The sequence below is a fragment of the Oncorhynchus tshawytscha genome, linkage group LG05, assembly GCF_018296145.1.
Source record: "Oncorhynchus tshawytscha isolate Ot180627B linkage group LG05, Otsh_v2.0, whole genome shotgun sequence".
Classification (NCBI taxonomy): Eukaryota; Metazoa; Chordata; class Actinopteri; order Salmoniformes; family Salmonidae; genus Oncorhynchus; species Oncorhynchus tshawytscha.
The window spans coordinates 89,377,486-89,387,485 of NC_056433.1; the positions used below are offsets into that span (position 1 = coordinate 89,377,486).

General features: G+C 45.7%; 1 protein-coding gene across 1 annotated transcript in view; it reads right to left on the reverse strand.

Annotated features, from left to right (window-relative positions):
* The window catches only part of oca2 (oculocutaneous albinism II), a 207,960-nt gene that overhangs the window by 67,921 nt on the left and 130,039 nt on the right, over positions 1-10,000 (reverse strand). Inside the window, exon 16 of the mRNA XM_042322671.1 lies at positions 5,255-5,402. Within this exon, the coding sequence (XP_042178605.1) occupies positions 5,255-5,402 (148 nt within the window). The remainder of the gene's footprint in view (positions 1-5,254; positions 5,403-10,000) is intronic.

Below are 10,000 nucleotides of genomic sequence, written 5' to 3' on the forward strand. Positions count from 1 at the left end.
TCTGGAAGGGTTTGAGTTGATTAGAAAGCCCTGTCTGTACCTCTGGAAGGTTTTGAATTGCTTAGAAAGCCCCGTCTGTACCTCTGGAAGCGTTTGAGTTGCTGAGAAAGCCCTGTCTGTACCTCTGGAAGGTTTTGAGTTGATTAGAAAGCCCTGTCTGTCACTGGAAGGGTTTGAGTTGCCCAGAAAGCCCTGTCTGTTCATCTGGAAGGGTTTGAGTTGATTAGAAAGCCCTGTCTGTACCTCTGGAAGGTTTTGAGTTGAATTAGAAAGCCATCTGTACCTCTGGAACGTTTTGAGTTGATTAGAAAGCCCTGTCTGTACCCCTGGAAGGTTTTGAGTTGATTAGAATGCCATGTCTGTACCTCTGGAAGGGTTTGAGTTGCCTAGAAAGCCCTGTCTGTACCTCTGGAAGGTTTTGAGTTGATTAGAAAGCCCTGTCTGTACCTCTGGAAGGTTTTGAGTTGAATTAGAAAGCCATCTGTACCTCTGGAACGTTTTGAGTTGATTAGAAAGCCCTGTCTGTACCTCTGGAAGGGTTTGAGTTGATTAGAAAGCCCTGCCTGTACCACTGGAAGGTTTTGAGTTGCCTGAAAGCCCTGTCTGTACCTCTGGAAGGTTTTGAGTTGATTAGAAACCCCTGTCTGTACCTCTGGAAGGGTTTGAGTTACCTAGAAAGCCCTGTCTGTACCTCTGGAAGGGTTTGATTTGATTAGAAAGCCCTATCTGTACCACTGGAAGGTTTTGAGTTGCCTAGAAAGCCCTGTCTGTACCTCTGGAAGGGTTTGAGTTGATTAGAAAGCCCTGTCTGTACCTCTGGAAGGTTTTGAGTTTATTAGAAAGCCCTGTCTGTACTTCTGGAAGGTTTTGAGTTGCTGAGAAAGCCCTGTCTGTACCTCTGGAAGGTTTTGAGTTGATTAGAAAGCCCTGTCTGTATTTTGGAAGGGTTTGAGTTGCCTAGAAAGCCCTGTCTGTACCTCTGGAAGGGTTTTAGTTGATTAGAAAGCCCTGCCTGTACCACTGGAAGGGTTTGAGTTGCCTAGAAAGCCCTGTCTGTACCTCTGTAAGGTTTTGAGTTTCCTAGAAAGCCCTGTCTGTACCTCTGGAAGGGTTTGAGTTGCCTAGAAAGCCCTGTCTGTACCTCTGGAAGGGTTTGAGTTGATTAGAAAGCCCTGTCTGTACCTCTGGAAGGGTTTGGGTTGCCTAGAAAGCCCTGTCTGTACCTCTGGAAGGGTTTGAGTTGCCCAGAAAGCCATGTCTGTACCTCTGGAAGGGTTTGAGTTACCTAGAAAGCCCTGTCTGTACCTCTGGAAGGGTTTGAGTTGATTAGAAAGCCCTATCTGTACCACTGGAAGGGTTTGAGTTGCCTAGAAAGCCCTGTCTGTACCTCTGGAAGGGCTTGAGTTGATTAGAAAGCCCTGTCTGTACCTCTGGAAGGTTTTGAGTTGATTAGAAAGCCCTGTCTGTACTTCTGGAAGGTTTTGAGTTGCTGAGAAAGCCCTGTCTGTACCTCTGGAAGGTTTTGAGTTGATTAGAAAGCCCTGTCTGTATTTTGGAAGAGTTTGAGTTGCCTAGAAAGCCATGTCTGTACCTCTGGAAGGTTTTGAGTTGATTAGAAAGCCCTGTCTGTACTTCTGGAAGGTTTTGAGTTTCTTAGAAAGCCCTGTCTGTACCTCTGGAAGGTTTTGAGTTGATTAGAAAGCCCTGCCTGTACCACTGGAAGGTTTTGAGTTGCCTAGAAAGCCCTGTCTGTACCTCTGGAAGGTTTTGAGTTGATTAGAAATCCCTGTCTCTACCTCTGGAAGGGTTTGAGTTGCCTAGAAAGCCCTGTCTGTACCTCTGGAAGGGTTTGAGTTGATTAGAAAGCCCTGCCTGTACCACTGGAAGGGTTTGAGTTGCCTAGAAAGCCCTGTCTGTACCTCTGGAAGGTTTTGAGTCGATTAGAAAGCCCTCTCTGTACCTCTGGAAGGGTTTGAGTTGCCTAGAAAGCCCTGTCTGTACCTCTGGAAGGGTTTGAGTTGCCTAGAAAGCCCTGTCTGTCACTGGAAGGGTTTGAGTTGATTAGAAAGCCCTGTCTGTCACTGGAAGGGTTTGAATTGCCCAGAAAGCCCTGTCTGTAACTGGAAGGGTTTGAGTTGCCCAGAAAGCCCTGTCTGTACCTCTGGAAGGGATTGAGTTTCCTAGAAAGCCCTGTCTGTACCTCTGGAAGGGATTGAGTTTCTCAGAAAGCCCTGTCTGTCACTGGAAGGGTTTGAATTGCCCAGAAAGCCCTGTCTGTAACTGGAAGGATTTGAGTTGCCCAGAAAGCCCTGTCTGTACCTCTGGAAGGGATTGAGTTTCCTAGAAAGCCCTGTCTGTACCTCTGGAAGGGATTGAGTTTCTCAGAAAGCCCTGTCTGTCACTGGAAGGGTTTGAATTGCCCCGAAAGCCCTGTCTGTAACTGGAAGGGTTTGAGTTGCCCAGAAATCCCTGTCTGTACCTCTGGAAGGGTTTGAATTACTTAGAAAGCCCTGTCTGTACCTCTGGAAGGTTTTGAGTTGATTCAGAAAGCCCTGTCTGTCACTGTAAGGGTTTGAATTGCCAAGAAAGCCCTGTCTGTACCTCTGGACGGGTTTGAGTTGCTTAGAATGCCCTGTCTGTACCTCTGGAAGGGTTTGAGTTGATTAGAAAGCCCTGTCTGTACCTCTGGAAGGTTTTGAATTGCTTAGAAAGCCCCGTCTGTACCTCTGGAAGCGTTTGAGTTGCTGAGAAAGCCCTGTCTGTACCTCTGGAAGGTTTTGAGTTGATTAGAAAGCCCTGTCTGTCACTGGAAGGGTTTGAGTTGCCCAGAAAGCCCTGTCTGTTCATCTGGAAGGGTTTGAGTTGATTAGAAAGCCCTGTCTGTACCTCTGGAAGGTTTTGAGTTGAATTAGAAAGCCATCTGTACCTCTGGAACGTTTTGAGTTGATTAGAAAGCCCTGTCTGTACCCCTGGAAGGTTTTGAGTTGATTAGAATGCCATGTCTGTACCTCTGGAAGGGTTTGAGTTGCCTAGAAAGCCCTGTCTGTACCTCTGGAAGGTTTTGAGTTGATTAGAAAGCCCTGTCTGTACCTCTGGAAGGTTTTGAGTTGAATTAGAAAGCCATCTGTACCTCTGGAACGTTTTGAGTTGATTAGAAAGCCCTGTCTGTACCTCTGGAAGGGTTTGAGTTGATTAGAAAGCCCTGCCTGTACCACTGGAAGGTTTTGAGTTGCCTGAAAGCCCTGTCTGTACCTCTGGAAGGTTTTGAGTTGATTAGAAACCCCTGTCTGTACCTCTGGAAGGGTTTGAGTTACCTAGAAAGCCCTGTCTGTACCTCTGGAAGGGTTTGATTTGATTAGAAAGCCCTATCTGTACCACTGGAAGGTTTTGAGTTGCCTAGAAAGCCCTGTCTGTACCTCTGGAAGGGTTTGAGTTGATTAGAAAGCCCTGTCTGTACCTCTGGAAGGTTTTGAGTTTATTAGAAAGCCCTGTCTGTACTTCTGGAAGGTTTTGAGTTGCTGAGAAAGCCCTGTCTGTACCTCTGGAAGGTTTTGAGTTGATTAGAAAGCCCTGTCTGTATTTTGGAAGGGTTTGAGTTGCCTAGAAAGCCCTGTCTGTACCTCTGGAAGGGTTTTAGTTGATTAGAAAGCCCTGCCTGTACCACTGGAACGGTTTGAGTTGCCTAGAAAGCCCTGTCTGTACCTCTGTAAGGTTTTGAGTTTCCTAGAAAGCCCTGTCTGTACCTCTGGAAGGGTTTGAGTTGCCTAGAAAGCCCTGTCTGTACCTCTGGAAGGGTTTGAGTTGATTAGAAAGCCCTGTCTGTACCTCTGGAAGGGTTTGGGTTGCCTAGAAAGCCCTGTCTGTACCTCTGGAAGGGTTTGAGTTGCCCAGAAAGCCCTGTCTGTACCTCTGGAAGGGTTTGAGTTACCTAGAAAGCCCTGTCTGTACCTCTGGAAGGGTTTGAGTTGATTAGAAAGCCCTATCTGTACCACTGGAAGGGTTTGAGTTGCCTAGAAAGCCCTGTCTGTACCTCTGGAAGGGCTTGAGTTGATTAGAAAGCCCTGTCTGTACCTCTGGAAGGTTTTGAGTTGATTAGAAAGCCCTGTCTGTACTTCTGGAAGGTTTTGAGTTGCTGAGAAAGCCCTGTCTGTACCTCTGGAAGGTTTTGAGTTGATTAGAAAGCCCTGTCTGTATTTTGGAAGAGTTTGAGTTGCCTAGAAAGCCCTGTCTGTACCTCTGGAAGGGTTTTAGTTGATTAGAAAGCCCTGCCTGTACCACTGGAAGGGTTTGGGTTGCCTAGAAAGCCCTGTCTGTACCTCTGGAAGGGTTGAGTTGCCCAGAAAGCCCTGTCTGTACCTCTGGAAGGGTTTGAGTTGCCTAGAAAGCCCTGTCTGTACCTTTGGAAGGGTTTGAGTTGATTAGAAAGCCCTGTCTGTACCTCTGGAAGGTTTTGAGTTGAATAGAAAGCCCTGTCTGTACCTCTGGAAGGTTTTGAGTTGATTAGAAAGCCCTGTCTGTACTTCTGGAAGGTTTTGAGTTGATTAGAAAGCCATGTCTGTACCTCTGGAAGGGTTTGAGTTGATAGAAAGCCCTATCTGTACCACTGGAAGGGTTTGAGTTGCCTAGAAAGCCCTGTCTGTACCTCTGGAAGGGCTTGAGTTGATTAGAAAGCCCTGTCTGTACCTCTGGAAGGTTTTGAGTTGATTAGAAAGCCCTGTCTGTACTTCTGGAAGGTTTTGAGTTGCTGAGAAAGCCCTGTCTGTACCTCTGGAAGGTTTTGAGTTGATTAGAAAGCCCTGTCTGTATTTTGGAAGAGTTTGAGTTGCCTAGAAAGCCCTGTCTGTACCTCTGGAAGGGTTTTAGTTGATTAGAAAGCCCTGCCTGTACCACTGGAAGGGTTTGGGTTGCCTAGAAAGCCCTGTCTGTACCTCTGGAAGGGTTTGAGTTGCCCAGAAAGCCCTGTCTGTACCTCTGGAAGGGTTTGAGTTGCCTAGAAAGCCCTGTCTGTACCTTTGGAAGGGTTTGAGTTGATTAGAAAGCCCTGTCTGTACCTCTGGAAGGTTTTGAGTTGAATAGAAAGCCCTGTCTGTACCTCTGGAAGGTTTTGAGTTGATTAGAAAGCCCTGTCTGTACTTCTGGAAGGTTTTGAGTTGATTAGAAAGCCATGTCTGTACCTCTGGAAGGGTTTGAGTTGATTAGAAAGCCCTGTCTGTCACTGGAAGGGGTTGCGTTGCCCAGAAAGCCCTGTCTGTACCTCTGGAAGGTTTTGAGTTGCTTGCGGAGCACGCTCTCCAGGTTGAGGACCTTCTGCATCAGTAGACACTTGACAGCTGTCTCCTCTCTGCTGGCCGGGCTAATACGCTGGGCCGTCTGCCTCCATACACGGATTTCATGCCTCAGCTCTAGGGAACGCAAACACACAACAATACATGTCACTGAAAAGTACTGACATGTCTATCAACATCTAGATGTTTTGACTGAACAAAATAGTATGTTCACTCAGAGCATCCTGTTAGTTGGTCTGTTTTTAGATGATCTGCTGTCCGGTTTGTATGAGGCAGCGGTAGGTCTGTTGTTGTTGATAACCAGCAGACACGATGTGATGGATGTGCTCAGAGCCTCATCTGGACTGTAGAACTCATCTAACTCAAGCTGTGAAGCTGTTTCAAGTCATTACTGTGTTGGGCCCCTGAGAGAACCTGAGAGGCACCTGTCACTACACTACCACCACTAGTCCTGTCACTATACTACCACCACTAGTCCTGTTACTATACTACCACAACTAGTCCTGTTACTACAACAACTAGTCCTGTTACTATCACTACTAGTCCTGTTACTATCACTACTAGTCCTGTCACTATACTACCACAACTAGTCCCGTTACTACAACAACTAGTCCTGTTACTATCACTACTAGTCCTGTCACTACACTACCACAACTAGTCCTGTTACTATCACTACTAGTCCTGTCACTATACTACCACTACTAGTCCTGTTACAACCACTACTAGTCCTGTCACTATACTACCACCACTAGTCCTGTTACTACACCACCACTACTAGCCCTGTCACCACCACAACTAGTCCTGTCACTATACTACCACTACTAGTCCTGTAACTATACTACCACCACTAGTCCTGTTACTACCACTACTAGTCCTATCACTACCACTACTAGTCCTGTCACTATACTACCACTACTAGTCCTGTCACTATACTACCACGACTAGTCCTGTCACTATACTACCACTACTAGTCCTGTCACTATACTACCACTACTAGTCCTGTCACTATACTACCACTACTAGTCCTGTCACTATACTACCACTACTAGTCCTGTCACTATACTGCCACTACTAGTCCTGTCACTATACTACCACCACTAGTCCTGTTACTATCACTACTAGTCCTGTCACTATACTACCACAAGTAGTCCTGTTACTACCACTACTAGTCCTGTCACTATACTACCACAACTAGTCCTGTTACTACAACACCACTACTAGCCCTGTCACCACCAAAACTAGTCCTGTTACTACCACTACTAGTCCTGTAACTATACTACCACCACTAGTCCTGTCACCACCACAAATAGTCCAGTTACTACCACAACTAGGCCAGTTACTATACCACCACCACTAGTCCTGTTACAATACTACCACCACTAGTCCTGTTACTACCACCACTAGTCCTGTTACTACCACTACTAGTCCTGTTACTACCACCACTAGTCCTGTTACTACCACCACTGGTCCTGTTACTACCACCACTAGTCCAGTTACTACCACTACTAGTCCTGTTACTACCACCAATAGTCCTGTTACTACCACCACTAGTCCAGTTACTACCACTACTAGTCCTGTTACTACCACTACTAGTCATGTTACTGCCACCACTAGTCCAGTTACTATACTACCACTAGTCCAGTAACTATAGTACCACCACTAGTCCAGTTACTATACTACCACTACTAGTCATGTTACTATACTACCACTACTAGTCCTGTCACTATACTACCACCACTAGCCCTGTCACCACCACAACTAGTCCTGTCACCACCACCACTAGTCCAGTTACTATCTACTACCACAACTAGTCCAGTTACTACCACCACTAGTCCAGTTACTATACTACCACTACTAGTCCTGTTACTACACCACCACAACTAGTCGAGTTACTACCACTACTAGCCCTGTCACTATACTACCACCACTAGCCCTGTCACCACCACAACTAGTCCTGTCACTACCACAACTAGTCAAGTTACTACCACAACTAGTCCAGTTACTACCACCACTAGTCCTGTTACTACCACCACTAGTCCAGTTACTACACCACCACAACTAGTCCTATTACTACACCACCACAACTAGTCCTGTCACTACCACTACTAGTCATGTTACTACAACTACTAGTCCTGTTACTAACACTACTAGTCCTGTCACTATACTAACACTCCTAGTTATGTCACTACCACTACTAGTCCTGTCACTATACTGCCACTACTAGTCCTGTCACTATACTACCACTACTAGTCCTGTCACTACTGGTCCTGTCACTATACTACCACTACTAGTCCTGTCACTATACTACCACTACTAGTCCTGTTACTACCACTACTCGTCCTGTCACTACACTACCACTACTAGTCCTGTCACTTTACTACCACTACTAGTCCTGTCACTATACTACCACTACCAGTCCTGTCACTATACTACCACTACTAGTCCTGTCACTATACTACCACTACTAGTCCTTTTCACGATACTACCACTACTAGTCCTGTTACTACCACTACTAGTCCTGTCACTACTGGTCCTGTCACTATACTACCACTACTAGTCCTGTCACTATACTACCACTACTAGTCCTGTCACTATACTACCACTACCAGTCCTGTCACTATACTACCACTACTAGTCCTTTTACTACCACTACTAGTCCTGTCACTATATTACCACTACTAGTCATGTCACTATACTACCACTACTAGTCCTGTCACTACCACTACTAGTCCTATCACTACCACTACTAGTCCTGTCACTATACTACCACTACTAGTCCTGTCACTATACTACCACTACTAGTCCTGTCACTATACTACCACTACTAGTCCTGTCACTACTAGTTCTGTCACTATACTACCACTACTAGTCCTGTCACTATACTACCACTACTAGTCCTGTCACTATACTACCACTACTAGTCCTGTCACTATACTACCACTACTAGTCCTGTCACTATACTACCACTACTAGTCCTGTCACTATACTACCACTACATGTCCTGTCACTATACTACCACTACTAGTCCTTTTACTACCACTACTAGTCCTGTCACTATACTACCACTACTAGTCCTGTCACTATACTACCACTACTAGTCCTGTCACTATACTACCACTACTGGTCCTGTCACTATACTACCACTACCGGTCCTGTCACTATACTACCACTACTAGTCCTTTTACTACCACTACTAGTCCTGTCACTATACTACCACTACTAGTCCTGTCACTATACTACCACTACTAGTCCTGTCACTATACTACCACTACTGGTCCTGTCACTATACTACCACTAGTCCTGTCACTATACTACCACTACTAGTCCTGTCACTATACTACCACTACTAGTCCTTTTACTACCACTACTAGTCCTGTCACTACAAGTCATGTCACTATAGTACCACTACTAGTCCTTTTACTACCACTACTAGTCCTGTTACTACCACTACTGGTCCTGTCACTATACTACCACTACTAGTCCTGTCACTATACTACCACTACTAGTCCTGTCACTATACTACCACTACTAGTCCTGTCACTATACTACCACTACTGGTCCTGTCACTATACTACCACTACATGTCCTGTCACTATACTACCACTACTAGTCCTTTTACTACCACTACTAGTCCTGTAACTATACTACCACTACTAGTCCTGTCACTATACTACCACTACTAGTTCTGTCACTATACTACCACTACTAGTCCTGTCACTATACTACCACTACTAGTCCTGTCACTATACTACCACTACTAGTTCTGTCACTATACTACCACTACTAGTCCTGTCACTATACTACCACTACTAGTTCTGTCACTATACTACCACTACTAGTCCTGTCACTATACTACCACTACTAGTCCTGTCACTATACTACCACTACCGGTCCTGTCACTATACTACCACTACTAGTCCTTTTACTACCACTACTGGTCCTGTCACTATACTACCACTACTAGTCCTGTCACTATACTACCACTACTAGTCCTGTCACTATACTACCACTACTAGTCCTGTCACTATACTACCACTACTAGTCCTTTTACTACCACTACTAGTCCTGTCACTACAAGTCATGTCACTATAGTACCACTACTAGTCCTTTTACTACCACTACTAGTCCTGTTACTACCACTACTGGTCCTGTCACTATACTACCACTACTAGTCCTGTCACTATACTACCACTACTAGTCCTGTCACTATACTACCACTACTAGTCCTGTCACTATACTACCACTACTAGTCCTGTCACTATACTACCACTACTAGTCCTGTCACTATACTACCACTACTAGTCCTGTCACTATACTACCACTACCAGTCCTGTCACTATACTACCACTACTAATCCTGTGACTACACTACCCTTGACAAGGGGGCCATGACTGAGTGTGACAGTGGCTGGAGTCACAGTGATGCTGTTTTTGACAGCTCCTGTACTGTGGAGCCATTATCACGTTCACACACTACTGTGGCGTTCTACCCTCCACTGTGTCTGACTGACTGTCTCTACCCTCCACTGTGTCTGACTGACTGTCTCTACCCTCCACTGTGTCTGACTGACTGTCCATCAGGCTGCTCTACCCTCCACTGTCTCTGACTGACTGTCTCTACCCTCCACTGTGTCTGACTGACTGTCTCTACCCTCCACTGTCTCTGACTGACTGTCTCTACCCTCCACTGTGTCTGACTGACTGTCCACCAGGCAG